The sequence below is a fragment of the Nicotiana tomentosiformis genome, chromosome 11 (genome assembly GCF_000390325.3).
Source record: "Nicotiana tomentosiformis chromosome 11, ASM39032v3, whole genome shotgun sequence".
In the NCBI taxonomy this organism is placed as follows: Eukaryota; Viridiplantae; Streptophyta; class Magnoliopsida; order Solanales; family Solanaceae; genus Nicotiana; species Nicotiana tomentosiformis.
This window is the reverse complement of record NC_090822.1, coordinates 84646005-84664885: the sequence shown is the minus strand read 5'-3', so window position 1 is coordinate 84664885 and position 18881 is coordinate 84646005. Positions and strand designations below refer to the sequence as shown.

The 18881-nt window shown below is 35.8% G+C and overlaps 2 protein-coding genes across 2 annotated transcripts; both read right to left on the bottom strand.

Annotated features, from left to right (window-relative positions):
* Positions 1-5487: 5487 nt before the first annotated feature.
* Positions 5488-7687, bottom strand: LOC104114182 (peroxidase 57-like). The gene is made up of 2 exons (XM_070187864.1): positions 7109-7687; positions 5488-6542 (listed from the first exon to the last, which is right to left on the bottom strand). Exons 1-2 carry the CDS (start codon positions 7652-7654, stop codon positions 5796-5798), a joined length of 1293 nt encoding a protein of 430 aa, XP_070043965.1. The 5' UTR covers positions 7655-7687; the 3' UTR covers positions 5488-5795.
* A 3047-nt stretch (positions 7688-10734) lies between these two features.
* LOC104112911 (uncharacterized) lies at positions 10735-15947 on the bottom strand. The gene is made up of 8 exons (XM_009623252.4): positions 15490-15947; positions 15264-15358; positions 15069-15172; positions 14755-14855; positions 14570-14673; positions 13795-14232; positions 13051-13182; positions 10735-11145 (listed from the first exon to the last, which is right to left on the bottom strand). Exons 1-8 carry the CDS (start codon positions 15721-15723, stop codon positions 10989-10991), a joined length of 1365 nt encoding a protein of 454 aa, XP_009621547.1. The 5' UTR covers positions 15724-15947; the 3' UTR covers positions 10735-10988.
* Between the last annotated feature and the right edge of the window lie 2934 nt (positions 15948-18881).

Below are 18881 nucleotides of genomic sequence, written 5' to 3'. Positions count from 1 at the left end.
TACAAGCAAGGATTAATTGCATCTGGATAAGTAGGTTTCCCTTTGAACTTTCCGTAGTAAACTTATGTCGGATATACTCGGTCAATCGGTAGATTTGATATCTTTGAACCGTCGATCTTTGGTGTATACCTAGACAACCATAAGTCACACAATCAACCCTTAACCGTCTTTGGTTCTCATTGTTGTGTTCGTTTCAGCCATGAACACCGCCTGGTTTCATAAGTGCGTAGAGAACTGGCCTTACAAAGTTCTCCTTGAAGCGGCTCACACTTCACACTTAAATAGGTGATTCCTAAACGTGTCATCCTGTAGATACACTATTTGATATACCCCGTATCAAATTTAGAAATCATTAAAAAGCCTTAATGCTTTATCCTTGGTACTGAACATTGTCTCATCACGAGAATGGACTAAAATTTTATTTGACAATGTTGAACCGTCATTAATGACTTTGTTTGATCTCTTTGAACCTAGATCTTGGGATCTCCAGTCTTCTAGGTAGAGTTACCGCCACAATGACTTGTTCTCGGCCATAGCCCCATTCCCCTTGATGATTTCTCAACTACCTCTCTAGTTAGGCCTTTTGTAAGTGGATCCGACAAATTATCACTTGACTTTACATAGTCAATTATGATAATTCCTCTAGAGAGTAATTGCCTAACGGTTTTATGTCTTCGTCGTATATGACGAGATTTACCGTTATACATGACGCTCCCATCCCTTCCAATTGCCGCTTGACTATCACAATGTATGCATATTGGTGCCAACGGTTTGGGCCAAAATGGAATGTCTTCCAAGAAATTTCGGAGCCATTCAGCTTCTTCACCGGCTTTATCTAAGGCTATGAATTCAGCCTCCATTGTAGAGCGGGCAATACATGTTTGTTTGGACGACTTCCAAGATACCGCTCCTCCACCAATAGTGAATACATATCCACTCGTGGACTTAGAATCAGTTGAACCGGTGATCCAATTTGCATCACAGTATCCCTCAATCACCGCAGGAAATTACTGTAGTGCAATTCAAAGTTCTGGGTATGTTCTAAATATCCCAAAACTCGTTTCATTGCCATCCAATGAGATTGGCCTGGATTGCTCGTATATCGACTCAGTTTACTTATAGCACAAGCTATGTCTGGTCGTGTACAATTCATGATATACATTAAGCATCCCAATACACGAGCATAATCCAATTGTGATATGCTTTGGCCTTTGTTCTTTGCTAATGCAAGATTCACGTCAATTGGAGTCTTTGCAACTTTAAAGCCCAAGTGCTTGAATTTTTCAAGTACTGTCTTAATATAATGAGATTGTGACAATGCCAGACCTTGAGGAGTCTTATTGATCTTAATTCCCAGAATTAAATCAGCAACTCCCAAGTCTTTCATATCAAACTTGCTATTGAGCATACGCTTAGTAGCATTTATGTTGGCAATGTCATTACTCATTATCAACATATCATCCACATATAGGCAAACAATGACTATGTGATTTGGAACATTTTTAATGTACACGCATTTATCACATTCATTTATCTTAAAACCATTTGACAACATTGTTTGGTCAAATTTCGCATGCCATTGTTTGGGTGCTTGTTTTAGTCCGTAAAGAGACTTAACAAGTCTACATACCTTCTTTTCTTTACCTGGAACCACAAACCCTTCAGGTTGTTCCATGTAAATTTCTTCCTCCAACTCTCCATTTAAGAAGGCCGTCTTAACATCCATTTGATGAATTTCAAGACCATACACTGCAGCTAATGCTACTAACATCCGTATGGACGTAATTCTTGTAACTGGAGAGTATGTATCAAAGTAGTCTAGACCTTCTCGTTGTCTATACCCTTTGACTACGAGCCTTGCCTTGAATTTATCAATAGTGCCATCATCTTTGATTTTTCTCTTAAAAATCCATTTAGAACCCAAAGGTTTATTTCCAGGAGGAAGATCAACCAATTCCCATGTATGGTTGTTCAATATGGATTCTATTTCACTATTGACTGCCTCTTTCCAAAACAATGATTCCGAAGAAGTCATAGCTTCTTTAAATGTTTGAGGCTCATTCTCCAATAAGAAAGTCACAAAATCTGGTCCAAATGAAGTAGACGTTCTTTGACGTTTACTACGTCTTGGATTCTCCTGATTACATGTACTTTCTTTTGTTTCTTCCCGAGGTCATTTAGATCCTTCACCAAACGACTCACATTCCTTTTTATACGGATATATATTTTCAAAAAACTCAGCATTATCTGATTCTATAACCGTATTATTATGAATGTCGGGATTTTCTGATTTATGAACCAGAAATCGATATGCTTTACTATTTGTCGCATATCCTATGAAAACACAATCAACAGTTTTCGGTCCTATCTTTACCCTTTTGGGTTTAGGAACTTACACTTTTGCCAAACACCCCCACACTTTAAAATAATTCAAGTTGGGCTTCCTTCCTTTCCATTGTTCATAAGGAATGGATTGTGTTTTGCTATGGGGCACTCGATTTAATATTCGATTAGCCGTAAGAATGGCTTCCCTCCACAAGTTCTGTGGCAAACCAGAACTTATCAACAACGCATTCATCATCTCCTTTAATGTGCGATTCTTTCTTTCCGCAATCCCATTAGATTGGGGCGTGTAAGGGGCTGTTGTTTGATGAATAATTCCATATTCTAAACATATTTCTTCAAAAGGAGATTCATATTCACCACCCCTATCACTTCTTATCATTTTTACTTTCTTGTTAAGTTGCGTTTCAACTTCATTTTTGTATTGCCTGAATGTGTCTATTGCTTCATCTTTACTATTCAGTAAGTAAACATAGCAATATCGAGTACCATCGTCAATAAAAGTTATGAAATACTTCTTTCCACCGCGAGATGGTATTGACTTCATGTCACAAATATCTGTGTGAATTAAGTCTAAAGGATTTGAATTCCTTTCAACTGACTTATAAGGATGTTTAACATACTTAGATTCCACACATATTTGACATTTTGATTTTTCGCATTCAAACTTGGGCAGTACTTCCAAGTTAATCATTTTCCGCAAGGTTTTATAATTGACATGACCCAAACGTACATGCCATAAATCATTTGACTCAAGTAAGTAAGAAGAAGCTGAAATATTATTATTATTTTCAACAACCATTACATTTAGATTGAAAAGGCCCTCGGTGAGGTAACCTTTTCCCACAAATATTCCATTCTTACTAATTACAACCTTGTTGGATACAAAAACGCACTTAAAACCGTGCTTAACAAGAAGTCCAGTAGAGACTAAATTCTTTCTCATTTCGGGAACATGAAGGACATTGTTCAAAGTCATGACCTTGCCAGAAGTCATTTTTAGAAATACCTTCCCATATCCTTCAACTTTTGCTGTTGAAGCATTTCCCATATAAACTGTCTCTCCGGGTTCAGCAAGAGCATAGGTAGCAAAAGCCTCTCTAACTGCACAAACATGGCGAGTGGCTCCTGAATCAAACCACCACAGTTTAGGATTTCCCACCAAGTTACATTCAGAGAGCATGGCACACAAGTTATCAACATCATCATGGTTTACTACCATGTTTGCTTGACCCCTTTTCTTGTCTTTCTTCGGAGCACGACACTCCGTAGATTTGTGTCCGGTTTTCCCACAGTTGTAGCAGTTTCCACTGAACCGCTTCTTGCTTGGGTTGTATTTCGGACCAGAAGCCTTCTTCCTCTTTTTGTTAGCTTCAACAATATTTGCTCCCATTATTGTTGAATTTCCACGGCCTCTCCTTTCAGCAGCTTTATTGTCCTCTTCGATTCTCAACCGAACAATGAGATCTTCAAGGGACATTTCCTTTCGTTTGTGTTTCAAATAATTTTTGAAGTCCTTCCACAACGGAGGCAACTTCTCAATCATTGCTGCTACTTGGAATGCTTCGTTGATTACAAGACCTTCAGCAAGTAGATCATGAATAATCACTTGCAATTCCTGGACTTGAGTAATAACAGACTTGCTATCTATCATTTTGTAGTCCAGAAATTTTGCGGCAACGAATTTCTTCATCCCGGCATCTTCAGTCTTATATTTCTTTTCAAGCGCATTCCACAATTCTTTGGATGTCTCCATGCTACTGTATACATTATACAGATTATCATCCAGTCCGCTAAGAATATAATTCTTGCATAAAAAATCAGAATGCTTCCACGCTTCAATCACGAGAAAGCGTTCATTATCTGGAGTTTTATCCGGCAGATCAGGAACATCTTCCTTGATGAACTTCTGTAGACATAACGTAGTTAAGTAGAAGAACATCTTCTGCTGCCAGCGTTTGAAATCAATCCCGGAAAATTTTTCGGGTTTTTCTGCCGGTGCCAACGCCGGTGTTCGGCTTGTCGTTGCGTTGGCAGTCGCCATCGGAACAGCTTGGTTTTCGTTTTCAGTCATCATCTTTTCTGTAAAAGAATGACACAAACAAACGTTTAATACACGTTTTCAAACTGGAGTAAAAATCACGTAGATTTTAATATCCAACAAAACGCCACGAAGGCTTAACTCTCCAAAACGGGAGTACACAAACCACAAAGGTTTTTGTTTGCAGAATAATAAGAATAACACAAGTACGGAAATAAATATTAAATTCCTTAAGATTGTTATTCCCGGTCAATATTGTTGTATTTGTAAATATTAATTCTGCAAAATATAAGTTAACGTAATGAAACAATAATAATAAATTCGAGCCCACTGAATTCACAGTGTTTCCTTAAGGAATTTAATCCCCTCCTAGTACCCAAGGTAATGGATTATTTCCTCCCAGGATAGAACGAATAACATACTGGTGTAGCGGTACTTCAAACCCCAGTGTTTCGGCGAACACAAAGTTCGGTAGCAAATCACACTTACAGTTGCTTTGTTTGAAGTTAAAAAACAATGCAGAACGAAGGAGTATATACTCAGAAAAACGTATGGAAGTTCTGAGAGGAAGGAATGCAATGTATAGCCAATTTGTTGAGCGAATTGTATGTTGAGTTGAGTATCTTTCTTCAACATTTGCTGCTCATATATATAGCAGCCAAGAAGGAGTGCAAGACCAAACGTCCACCCTTCATGGTGGAGCAAGCATTACATGTTTGTGGAGCAAGCACTTCATGGTGGGACCGGCTGCCAACAAATACGGATAATCTTACGTTAATATTTACTATTAACAAATAAATTTGGTCCAAAAAATTAATCAATCAGCCGAAGCCGAGCGAGCGACGACGACGACGGCGCGATGCTTGCTTTCTTCTTAACTCTTTAAGAGCTACAAGAAGAGCAATTATATATATACCCACCAAAAATGTCTTCCACTTCCAATATGGGACAATGTCTCATTGTTAAGAGGGGAAACTTAAAATTTTACTCAAAATTTCATTTTCCCTCCATTTCCCATTCATCCTCATTTTAAGAATATTACATCTTAAAAATAAAACCTCAACAATAACTTTATATTGTTGAAACCATACATGTCATGCACATTCTTTAACATCTCAGAATGTATGATTTTGTTTGCTCGAACAACTTCAAATATAGTTATCGTCCATACACTCTAAATACACATGCCAGCAGTTGGGAAAATCATCAATTTCCCTGCCTAATTGTTGGAAGTAATTATATGTAAATTCCTAAAGATGATATGGGAAAGTAAAATTTTGTTATTTCTTGTCAACAAGGCTTTAATTTGTCTAGGATGCTGCTTGAAATGAGCAAATTCTTACACCTTTTGGCTGGCTTTATAAGCTCTTTTAAGAAAAGGGGAAAAAAATATGAGAAACTAATCCAATTTTCAGTTAACAGCTCTACACTGTCTCCTCATCTGGCCTTGGTTTCCAGTAAGCACTTCAATTGCTCCCAATTTATTCATAGCCTTACCAAACTTATCAAACCATCCCATTTCATCATCACCAAACTTTTGCACAAAGCCCCTCGTTCTAATATCTTGAGCCAATATCTGATCCGACTCAATCAACCCTTTCTTCATCATTAATTGTTTGTAGAAAATAGAATCCATCTTGTACTGTGTTGTGGGATCAAAAGGTAAGGTATTCATTTGGTTAGCACACATAAATCTCATGACTCCAGCAAGCCTAGGATCTAACATTTGTGCCTTCTCTGGTTCGTCCAATCTGTAAAGGAAGTTGAAACAATGGGCTACTCCAATTGAATGTGCACCAATTAGGACAACTAAATCTTCCGAATTTAGGCCTTTCTTTTGAAAAAGATCAATCATTTGATCCACTGTGTCACCAGGAAGTGGTAGGTTTCCGACAACGTTTGCTTCATTGGATTCCATGCCATCGCGTCGACCAGCGAGCACGTTGTAATTGGGGAGGCCTGATAAAACAAAGGCATCGCGCGACAAGTATACCAAAATATCAGAGCAGGAGACAATGCCAGGGCATTGTCTCTCGAGCTCGGCTTTGATCTCGTCTATGAGTTCAAATCCCTTGACTGTAGCACCATTTGTGCCCGCTAACTTCTCCACTCTTGCACCACTAGGTGTTGTATCTAGTAATATCGACCCATCACATCCCTGTACATCAAATTCATGATTTTGGTTAGACTAATATGTTGCAATTACCACCAGAATTGAAGATTGTATGAGTTATTATACATGAACTTTGATTTAAGAAGAAATGGTGGAATCTAGATAAAATATTGAAGGTCCCAAGAATATTATTGGTTTATCATATGCGTAATTTATTAAAAAGAGAATTTATTCGTCTACTGTACGAAATATCTCAATTTTACCATCCATTTTGCTTTGAAGTCGTTCATACTTTTATCATTAGCAAATCATCTCTTATTTTCCCTTAAACTTCGCCAAAACTCCGGGATGAATGAGGTGGATTTCATGTGTCAAAATATTTAGGAAAAAAGATCCAAATTTGATGCTCTATTGTTTTTTTTTACTATAGCTAAAATTACAGTTCTTAATACTTCAGATTAAAGCTCCATTAAGGTCAAAGGGAAAGTAGGAGACAATTGTAGCAAGGAACAGTTAAAAGGTTATCTTTTACCTTTGCTTTATTAAATGACCGAATAAAAAGCATCAATATTGTAGAACTTGCAATTTGGAAAGTGTGGGCGAGGACTTACATTGACAAAGCAATCATGCAAGAGAAGGCGAGGAAATGCAGCAGCAATGGTAGAGTCATTCTGAAAGGCCCTGATTAGGCCATTTCTTATAATATTCTCTGTTTGAGGACACGTTTTCTGGTAAAATCCCTCACGTAATCCATCATAATTCTCTGCCGGTTCATGTTCTTCTGTTGTTTGAGGCACATCAAATGGTTGCAAATAAGGAGAAAATTCATCTCCTTCTTGTTGGTTTCCTCCAAATAAGTGGTCAAAATCGAAAGTTTTATCTTTATGTGATTTCTTTCCCTTCTTGTTCTTCTTCTTCTTCTTATGCTTCTTTTCTCTTAAGGATCTTTCATTCTTTTTGTCATGTGAGCGAGGAAGAGTGAAGTCATTGTCGTTGGCACGAACAATACTATTATCACCACGGATTGTTACATCTTTATTTCTAGAATCATGTTCTAGAACTTCAGGAAGATGATCAAGAAATGCTGAGGCTAGCAAAGGAAGGATAATGCAAACTAGTAAAATAGCTGCAGAAATCCTGGCCTTAGCTGCCATCATCAATGGTGATTTGATGATATATATATTTGTGAATTGAGGTTTTGGGGGTGCTTATAAATTGTAAAGGAAAAAAGAAGTTAAGCTATTGTCTGTTAGATCTCTCATGGTAGTTATTTCAGTTAAGAAAATAAATGGTTAACCTCAAATTACGAAGGTCCTTACAAACTTCCGGAAAGCATTTTCATTAGAATTTTTAACCTCAAAATTTAAATAAAATATTTAAAAAAAAATAATTACTCAAAATACGAAGGTCCTTATGCCAAATCAGTCATTTCTCTATTACGTATTACATCAAATATTATGTATTGATGTAGATACTCTTGAGTAACTATTAGGAAAAATACATAAGTTACCCTAAACTTGTCCTAAAAACTCAATTACACATTATTTACAGGTGTCTTTTTTACTCCCTTATTCTTATTCAAAGTGGAATTAGTATCACCCCGAGAATGCTCCACGAATCTTGAGGCTGGTGGTGTATTACACATGCCGCCACATCAGATGCCACATCAGATTTGCGGCAGATACCATCTAATTTAATTTTTCTCTCCTTTTTCCAATTTTATTTAACTCTTTCACTTTCATTTCTTTCTAGGTAGAATAGGTAAAGACCCCCCTCCCCAGAACTTGACATTTTTTAATGAGCGTACACCTTAACTAAACGTGATTTTAATTACCCCTCTATGCTTACTTTTTCGGATGTTATTACCCCCCTAACCTGCCACATGGCAGTGAAAGTTGGTTCAAATGGCTGAGTGCGCGTGGGGAGTATATTTTTTGCCACATCAGTTGAATATTTTCTTTTCCCAATCCTAGAACCATCCCTAACGGTAATAAATGCATTTTCCCCCAAAAATGAAGACATCAACGGTAACAACCCTATTCTCACCCCTATTTATTGTCTTCTTTCTAATTCTTCAGCATTTTCGTTGTTCTCACATTCTTTGTCCATCCAAATTCCATCCATTTTGGCTCTTATTTTTTGCCCAAATAACAACCATTTTTTTACTTGGAAGAAAGAAGATGAATGTTTTTTATAGATGTGGCAAGCCAACTCCTTTAAAAGTTGCATGGACTACTGCAAATCCTGGATGACGATTCTTTGGATGTAGTCTTTATCCGAAGACAAATTCTTGTCGATTTTTTCAGTGGTATGAACCTCCATTTTTTGAGCAAGCAAACATTGTTATTTCTGGGTTGTTGAATAAGACTAACAAATGCGGAGTGAAAACAATAGAAATTTTGGCGAGACTCAAAGAAACCAGTAGTTTTTAGCTCCTCCACATTAGCTTTTAGCAGCACCTCAACGGAGAACCCTATCGACTCACAAAATCAAGCTCAAGCACTCACAATCGTCTCTGTCATTGATGGGAATGAAGTGGTGAGAAACCCTAGTTTTTCTATGTTATCGACCAAATGAACTGATGGTAAAAGGGATGGGTTAAATTTGAGGGATTAATTTTAAAGGCGGGTCGGGTATTCTAATTAGATACCCTAATTATTCCAACGTGTACAGCCACATCATCAAGCATTTAAATGTATACAGCGCGTGTATTCACGATAGAAAGGTTTACTAGGTTAGGGGTAATAACATCCGAAAAAGTAAGCGTAGGGGGTAATTAAAATCACGTACACTTAAGGTGTATGCTCATTAAAAAGTGTCAATTTTAGGGGGGAGGGGGTCTTTACCTATTCTACCTGCTTTCTACATTTCTTGAAATCCTTCTAAGAAACTCCACTGGTCGTGGGCGTTCATGGTAAGACGGGAAGGCATGCGCACTTCTGGTGGTGAAAGAGGATATCATGGTGGTTTGTGTTAGGGGTTGTCCTGATTTTCTTACCATATTTGGTTTCCTATCTTTTGAAAGAAAGGGCAACATATACCATAATTGGGTTTTCATTTTTGTAGAAGGAAATTATAATTCTTCTATGTTTGGCTAGTTCTTTTTTTCTTCTAGGAAAAGGTTTGAACTTCTATAAATTGAGGATCGTTCCTTCTCATTCAATAGCATCCACAATGTAGCCATATGAGGTTTGAGAGTCGTGTTTAGGGGAAGAACTTTACGGGACAAGTGTTAGTGTGTCAGTTGTGTTTGCCTCTTCGTGAGGTTGTTTTCTCGATATTTTGTACTCTCTTTTATTATAGTAGATTGCCCATCTCCGTCGTGGACGTAGGTCAATTGACTGAACCACGTTAAATGATTGTATCTCTTTTGGTAGATTTCTCTTTTGTTGTCTGATATATCGTCGTTCAAGGTTTGCTTTGCTAGCTTACGCATGACACCTGATTTTTTCAGTCCTAACAGCTTGTTATGGCAGTGAGGCGAGGCAGCTAGCTTCCATCTGGTTTCTAGTGGTGAGAGCTGATCTTTCCGTGCAAATAAACTAACACAACTGAGAATGACAGATCTGCCATGATCAATCACTGAAGCTTTATTTCTTTTCCAAATAAACTAGAGTTGACTTTGTTTAGTAACATAGAAGAGAAATAATAATAACCACAACAATATTTTTCAAGCATAGTCAGATCGACTGCTATGGCAGCCTTCCTATTATTCTTGACAAGAGTTTTGAATCAAGAGGAATCTAGTAATGTGGGAAATTCGTGCTTAAGCTGTGTCAAAGGATATAAATTTAATTTTGTGGACCTCTTTTGGATATATAGAGACTGCAAAGTGCAAACCCAATATGTAATTTTGTTCAAAGAGGAGACACAAAAGTGTTTGGGCATCATGTCAGTGATTTCAACCAAATAAGGTTTATCTTGGAGTTGGAGAACCTGCAATGGTGGAGTCTTTGGAGGCACCACCCTTGGTTTTGCAGGTGAAGATAGAAGATTGAGGTGAAGGAGGAGAAAAAGAAAAGAGGCCCGCCAAAATTAGTCTAGTCAATTGTGTACTATCCAATTAAAGAATCTCGTCACGTTTTAAGGAGTGAAAACACTCTCTCTGCCATCAGCTCTCGCCTCTCAGGGTGGTATTAATTCTTCTTTGAGTTAGAATAGAGGGGTAAAAAGACACTCGTAAAGTTAGAATATATAAATGAGTTTTCGAGACAAGTTTAGGGAGTATTTTCCCATATTGAGATGAAAAATCAGTCAATCACAATAAGAAATCATGCAGTTCATGGTCAAAGAAGAAAGTTCTGTATTCTTTTGGAATTCTAAATTCATCTTTTTTGACAGTTCAACGGACCAAATCTCTACTTACATTTCCCCACGGAAAGCCTACGAGCCAATGGAGGTAATAACAATTACATACAAAAGAACAATGAGAGACATTGACCTTAAAATCCATTTCAAAGGCGAAATAGATATTTGCCAATGTGTAAAAGATTAGAAGAATGTTGGTTTGGGAGTCTTTGGAGTCTTTCTTAAGACATGCTTCCTGCAGCGCTCAAATATGCTGTCGTAGATCAAATCAAATTGAACTCCAGCTCTTTCCCGGTTCATAACAAAAAGAATGTGGTCACCTTCCACAATTTTATAGTACCTGCATAGGAGGAAATATGAATGCTGCTGCCTTTGAACGCAATCATAACGACAAGGGTGAAAAGAACTATATATTAAAAGAATTATATAAAAAACAGTTACGAGTATAAACAAGATACGGTGTATGAGGGGTCTACAAGAGATAAGATCAGTAATTTGTTCATTGAAAAATAAAGACGAAACCAGTTACAGTTGCTTTTCTAGGAATGTTTCTTGACAATATAAACATCCCTTTAATATGGATAAGTTCCTATACATTACTCAAAGCTTAGGGAAGATCATACAATGTAAGCATATTTCTTTGAATTGTAAGTACTTGGAACTCGCTCTTCAGCCAAGTGAAACAATTTTTCAGAGATAACCTAAACATCTGAATCTACTAACAGAGGAAATCTATGATTATCCTATCAATGCATGTAATTTAACATCCATCTTTTTGATATAGGTAAGTATAGATGGTTGGTCAAATCTATTAAAATCAGTAAGGAGACAAAACTACTGTCACCTTCACATGATATCATTAGTTCTGATAGGGAATTCCATTAGAAGAGATCAATACTACATCAGATCCTAGTAAAGAAAAAGGATCACATTGAGTTAAGATACTTTTTGCAAGGAAAAGATGGCTATAACAATCGCTCATCATAAAGCAAGGTTCCAATTCTCTGAAACCTCAATTCTTAATACGGCAAAGGGCCAAATATACCCCTCTACTTTCAAAAATGGTCTAAGATTACCCCTCGTTATACTATTGGGTTATCTATACCTCTGCAGTCATACTTTGGGTTCAAATATACCCCTCATTTAAACGGAGGGACACGTGTCATCGTCCTGTTGGTCAATTCTAAATATCTCCTAATTAATTAAAAAGACCAATTACCCATACCCGAAAAATAATTATTTTTTTTTGTAAAAACTAGAAAAAACTGAAATTATTTTTACTAAAAACTAAAAAAAACGAAAATATTTTTTTTTTCAGTTTTTACAAAAAAACTGCTTTAGAAAAAACTGAAAAATATTTTCTAAAATAATGTTTTTGTAAAAAACTGAAAAAAAGCTGAAAATCAATTTTCTAAAGCAATTAAAAACTGGAAAAAACTGAAATATTTTTAACTAAAAACTGAAAAAAAAGAAAATATTTGTTTTTTTAGTTTTTACAAAAACATTGCTTTAGAAAATTGCTTTTTAGTTTGTTTTTTTTTCAGTTTTTACAAAAATATTGTTTTAAAAAATATTTTTCAGCTTTTGTTAAAGCAATATTTTTGTAAAAACTGGAAAAAAAAAATATTTTCGTTTTTTTTTCAGTTTTTAGCAAAAGAAATTCAGTTTTTTCTAGTTTTTACAAAAAATATTGCTTTAGAAAATTGATTTTCAGCTCTTTTTTTCAGTTTTTACAAAAACATTGTTTTAGAAAATATTTTTCAGTTTTTTTCTAAAGCAGTTTTTTTGTAAAACCTGAAAAAAAAAATATTTTCATTTTTTTCAGTTTTTAGTAAAAATAATATCAGTTTTTTTCAGTTTTTACAAAAAAAATAATTATTTTTCAGGTATGGGTAATATGTCTTTTTAATTAATTAAGAGATATTTAGAATTGACCAACAGGACGATGACACGTGTCCCTCCGTTTAAATGAGGGGTATATTTGAACCCAAAGTATGGCTGCAGGGGTATAAATAGCCCAATAGTATAACGAGGGGTATTCTTAGACCATTTTCGAAAGTAGAGGGGTATATTTGGCCATTTGCCGTTCTTAATACCCAGGAATACTAAGGAGTAAGGACATGAATGAAGACTAATGATGAGGACTGTGTAGTTATTAAAGGCTATGGACACAGAACTAGAAGAGGTACTGTATGATATTAACTTGGCTAAACAAATACGAGAGCAGAATCTGACTGGCACCTACCAGATGCCAGGTTGCAAGGGCTGGCAATCAGAATCTTTTACAACAAGGTGACTCGGGTGTTCAACCGGCAAGCGAGGGTGTGTCATAGATATGGTGTTGAGAGCACCGTCATTGTCCCACCAATCTTCATCCCTGCAGGTATTACATGAAATAACAGCAATGAGATGATGAAACTAGTTATTGTTTGTATTGAATCTGTACTGCTTTCATATACAATGATTACTTTAAGAAGATACAATCTTGAATGAGAAAACTTAATGGTGCATTTGAATTACTGATTTTAAAATTTTTGCGACGTATTAAAACTTGTGACTCTAAACTGATCATAAACGGAAATCCACATCTTACAAAAGGAGATTAAACAGAAAGTTTTCAGGTGACACTAAAATTAGGAGAATTGGAAATCAATCAAAAGTGGTGCTACAAAATCCCTAATTTAGCGCATTGCATATGAGCCATGCATGTAAATCCACGAAGTAGTCTAACAATCAACAATAACTTGTCATGAACAACAATAACCCCAAATAATATAATCAGGTTGGATGTGGGATCTCAATGCAAATCAGCGAGGCTCAACACGCATAGTCACTCGATTAAAATAGCCAATGCTTGAGAAAAGTTTCACTACAGAGTTTCAAAATCTTGCTGACTAAATAGAAATAAAACTCAGGTGAATAGGCCATGCAGTATAAAGAACCTTCATCTATCTAAGTAGATTGAAACAGAGGAGTAATAGGCACGAACCTATAGCCCTTGTATGGAGGAGAAACATCTTGTTGATGCCGCCATTGGCTCATTTGCAGGACTCTGATGAATAGCAGAGGATGTATCCCTAGAACACCAGAAGGAACTGTAAGACCCATAACTTTCGTGGTACGCTTGGTAGCATAGCTGAAGTAGTATGTTTGCGGAAATGTACGTAAGTGGCTGTTCAACTTCATTGACCCCTGGATGGTAAGATCTGGAAGTATCCAATCTCCTGAAGCGAATGGGCCGGCATTCCCTAAAAGGCAATCAACAAGACCCCGGATACCACTTTTCCTCCAGGACATACTGAAGTGGTCAAAGCCAAAGTTGTAATAGACCTTCAGCCAGGGAATATCAAGCCACTCATAAATTATTACTCCAATGCGGCAAAGTTGGAGCAAACATACGGGCATTAAGGACTTCCCATCTTCAGGTCTGTCGAAGAATTCAGTCAAATTCAGTAAATACTGCAGTTTTACAGGTCTCAGTTAACTGGTTAAAAACATAAAAGTAAAGAAAGCTACAAAACAATGATAGATTTGACAGTAGTTTTTATGCATATTATCATAATATAATGGAGTAACTACATATTGTGTGCCTCCTGAAGTACTATGTACGCGAAGATCATCTAGGACTCTGACGTCACAGCTAAGTATAGATATATTAACTCACAACTCGATCAAATTTATAGCATAAAAGCATCAATTGTTCACATGGCAATAATGGACAAATAAGGTTAAACTACAGCAAGTAAAAAAGTTGAGAAACTTACTGCATTCCGTCAAAGTATGTTCTGGTTGTCCCGTTAAGTGCTCCAGATAATGATGTTAGGCTTAACACCCAGTTCTCTGAAGTATTCTCATAACCCTTGAATGCCTATCACAGTAAGCGTAATGTTAACCGCGAACAGATTATTTAACGCGTCAAATATTTTTAACTAATTGTGCATTAATTTACCTTGTCAGCTAGCATCTGTTGCAAGACTCGAACAACCTGTGCTCCAGCTGAATGCCCCACAAAATGAATAGGATGATCTCCATCCCACTCGGGGTAGTGTCCTGCTTCATTTTTTTGCCAGGAAAGAAAAGTGGCAAGTTTAAGTTAGACATTGAATTCACAAAGATTGAAATGCAATTAAGTAAATATATAACAACAACAATTGCGCCTCAGTCCCAAACAAATTGGCGTCGATTATATGAATCGTCGCTGACCTTGTTCCCCGTTTAAATTCATCTCAGACCAACATTAAGAGAAGATTAAAAGATTCTGACCTTGTTCATAAATTCTTCCAAATTGGGAATGCCCACAAACCTTACTGTGTTCCTCCCCATAATCAACCTGCCCTCCTTTCAAATAATAAAACAATTCACGAGCCCTGAAAACTAAAATCCATCAATTGTTGCTCAAAAAAAAAAAAAAAGGAACAGGAGACAACAGTATGGCAGTATTTGAGCTGAAACATCCACCTGTCATAAATGCTAGTAAGCGAACCCAAATCTGGCACTAGAACCCTTTCGTCCTTTTTCTCTGCACCAGCGAAATATGAAAGTCCTCCCAGTCTCTAAAAAAGCAAAATACATTAGGCCACGTGGCAATTAGAACAAACAACTGTGACCTTCATATTATGGAGAAAGAAAAAAACCCAAAACCCAAAGAAGGAGAAAATGTGGAAATGTGATAAAGGGGCATTACCCCTTTGCCAAAACCAAAGATTCCATGAACTAGCACGATAGGAGGCACATCACTGTTAGTCTTTTTTGTATCATCTGTTTCCAAATTTGACTTGAAAAGACAATTGCTCAGAGTTTGGGAAAGATCACCGGCAACAGCTGTGCTGAATATGTAAAGCCCATATGTCAAATGAACTAAAGAACTCACAAACAGCTCTGTCAATTGGAATGTTGTTACCCACCATCTTACTATCATTTTCTTTGAGGAAATTAAAGTAGGGGTTAATCTCTAGTTCAAATTCTCAAAGAAGGCTCTTTTGATCAAATAGAAGTGTTAGTAAATGTTCATTCTTTGAGAATAACAATAAGACTCCTCAATTCTTAAAGCCTATTGATGATTCCTGGAAAGGGGAGAAGAAAAACGTGGAGTTCTCCCTTTTTATTATTAAGTTTACAATAAATTTGGGTCCTATTTTCTATTGGATTTATAGAGTTTGATTGTAGAAAATTCTAGACTTGAAAAATAGTTTCCACCACTTTCACATTCCCACAAATTGACCAATCAAAGCGTCGTACTATATTTTATCTGCCTCCGTGTTTTGAAACAGATAGAGGGGGACCCACATCCAACTAAAGTTGATGGGTGTTCTTGCCATGTGTTATAGGTTAGACCGCTGACATAGGGTAATGTTGGGTCCCACTACTTAGGACACTATGGTTTTTGAAGAGAACAAAAACGAGCCGGGAACCAACATAATGTTTATTTGGACTCAAACCATAAAAATTAATTGACTATCAATTTATTTATAACGCATGGGTTGATGCTTTATATCTTAACGGCATGTTTGTCCGTTAAAGATATAGCGTATGTAACGAATGCGTTATATTTGAATTTTAAATAGCGGTCAAAATATAAGTACAGTGCATATACAACATACGCTATACTTGAAGTTGAAAAGACAAGTAGGTATAGCGCATCTTGTATATGCGCTATACCTATATAAAAAATAGCCCGGCCATCTTTCTCGACAGAACTGAGAAAACGGTACCCCCCCCCCCCACCTCCTATTTTTATGCAAAATTCTCTATTAGAGCCCACCCGTCCCCTCCAAAATCGTGTCCCTCCGTATTTTAGCAAGCTAACATCAGATCTAAGGCATTATCGTGTAGTGGATATCTTCTATTGCTCGTTTCGGTGGTCAAATCATCAATTTTTCACAAATCAAAAAACTGTAAATCGAGTTATTCCGACTTACTTTTTGGTAAACCTCATGTATATAAAGTACTAATTAGTTGCTTTTACTGTGTTGTATGCTTTTTGTGATATAATTATTTTTTTATTGTTTATCCGGATTAGTTTATTTATGTGCTAAAAAATTAAAAAAATTATATATTGTTATGTTATTAATAATTAGTGTTATATGTGATTTTAGTGGTGTACGTATAATAATATGTGACTTTATTGTTATTTAGTGCCCTTTAGTATTATGTTGTGCATTTAATTATTATGTAGTTCCTGTTAGCGTAGTAAAACTGATAATAAATTTTAGCTTATGGTAGTTGACTTTGCTTATGGCCATTTAGAGTAGTGTGACTTTAGTGCTCTTTAGGATTCTGTAGTCGGTTAGAGTACTCAATTATGAATTTAATGTATTAGTATATAAGTATCTTATTAGTTATAAAATTTAAATATTTAATTATCTTATAACCCAAAAAATATCTGGAAAACAAAAAATGATAGTTCTAACAAAACCCTCCCAAATTTTAGTAAAAAATATAATAAACTAACATATAAAATAATAATATAGAAACATTTTCAACCTAAGTATTATTATACGAATAATTATTAAATATATCTTATTAGTTATAAAAATTAATTATTTAATTCTTTTATAACCCAAAAATAGCTGAAAAGGATGATTGTTCAAACAAAACCCTACAGAATTTTAGTCAACAGTGTTTAGAAACTAACATATAAAATATTAATATAGAAAATTTATCAACCTAAGTATTTGTTAGATGATTAATTACTAAAATATCTTATTAGTTATGAGAATTAAATATTTAATTCTCTTATAACACCAAAAATGTCTGGAAAAAAAGATGATAGTTCAAACATATCTCTCCCAAATTTTAGTAAAACAAATATAAGAAACTAGCATATAAAACAATAATATAGAAAATATTTCAACCTAAGTATTTTTATATGAATAGTTATTAAATATATCATGATTAGTCATGAAAATTAATTATGTAATTCTCTTATAACCCAAAAATAGCTGAAAAAAGATGACAGTTCAAATAAAATTCTGCCGAATTTTAGTAAAAAATGTAAGAAACTAACATATAAAATAATAATAGAGAAAATATATAAGTAATAATATAGAAAAATTATCGATTAAATATTAATATAGAAAATATCGCAATATATTTAAAGATGTTAAACGATTAAACAGAAAAATACTTTAATTAATATTGTTCAATTTACAGACATCGTCATGGAGCTTCCTCTTGTGCATCCCAGACCTGCATCTCGAGAGCTACTGTTGCTCCAGGGCAACCATAGGTCTTCACACATATGGGATGGGTAGTGTCTATCCTAGACCTTCAACCCAGACATATAGATGATCTGTGAGAGTTCATTAGGGACCACCCACTGCATCCCCGTACAGTTAAGACGCCTTCAGCAAACGGGTTTTTACAAGATTATAGAGATCAACCCGTTGCAGTTTGACTAGCCCTTATCGAGTTGCTGATGACTCCCGGATGGACCACCATGATCCAAAACATCAAAATTGGGCATATTCCAACTGTCCGTTGGTTCATAACTTGTAAAATTCATATCTGGCCGGTACCCTATTTGGATTATATGAGTGTTAATACAAATATGATACATAAAAAGAAACATAATAATACAAAGAAAAATTAAAATTTACCACTCGGCGTGTGGATTATGTAAACTTGGGGAGAAATTATATTATCGCTCCTCATTCGCCCGTGGAGATAAGTTTAGATCTTGCCAAACTCTTTCAAACGGAACCTGTTCGGATAAAACTGCTCCAAAAACATCACCTGATGATTGAGGGTTATCCCTATTTTGTGGAACCTCAATATTGCGAACGTTTTCAGACTTGACATACATTTCCAATATTTTTATCACAAGAAGTTCCCGGTGTTCATCCGGAGTCCTCAAAAAATTTGTCAGAGTTCTAACGTCTTCGATGTTAAACTCAGCATAACAAGCAACCCTTTGCAGAGTAACAGAATATAGATATCTTCCGGTTACTTTAATATTAACCGAACGTTTCCTCACACTCATTTTTTTATATAACAACAAAACCAATCTGTCGTACTCCATTATAAGTGGCAACTTAACAATACACTGTGGAGAACAACTATAGCGTACTGAGCTAT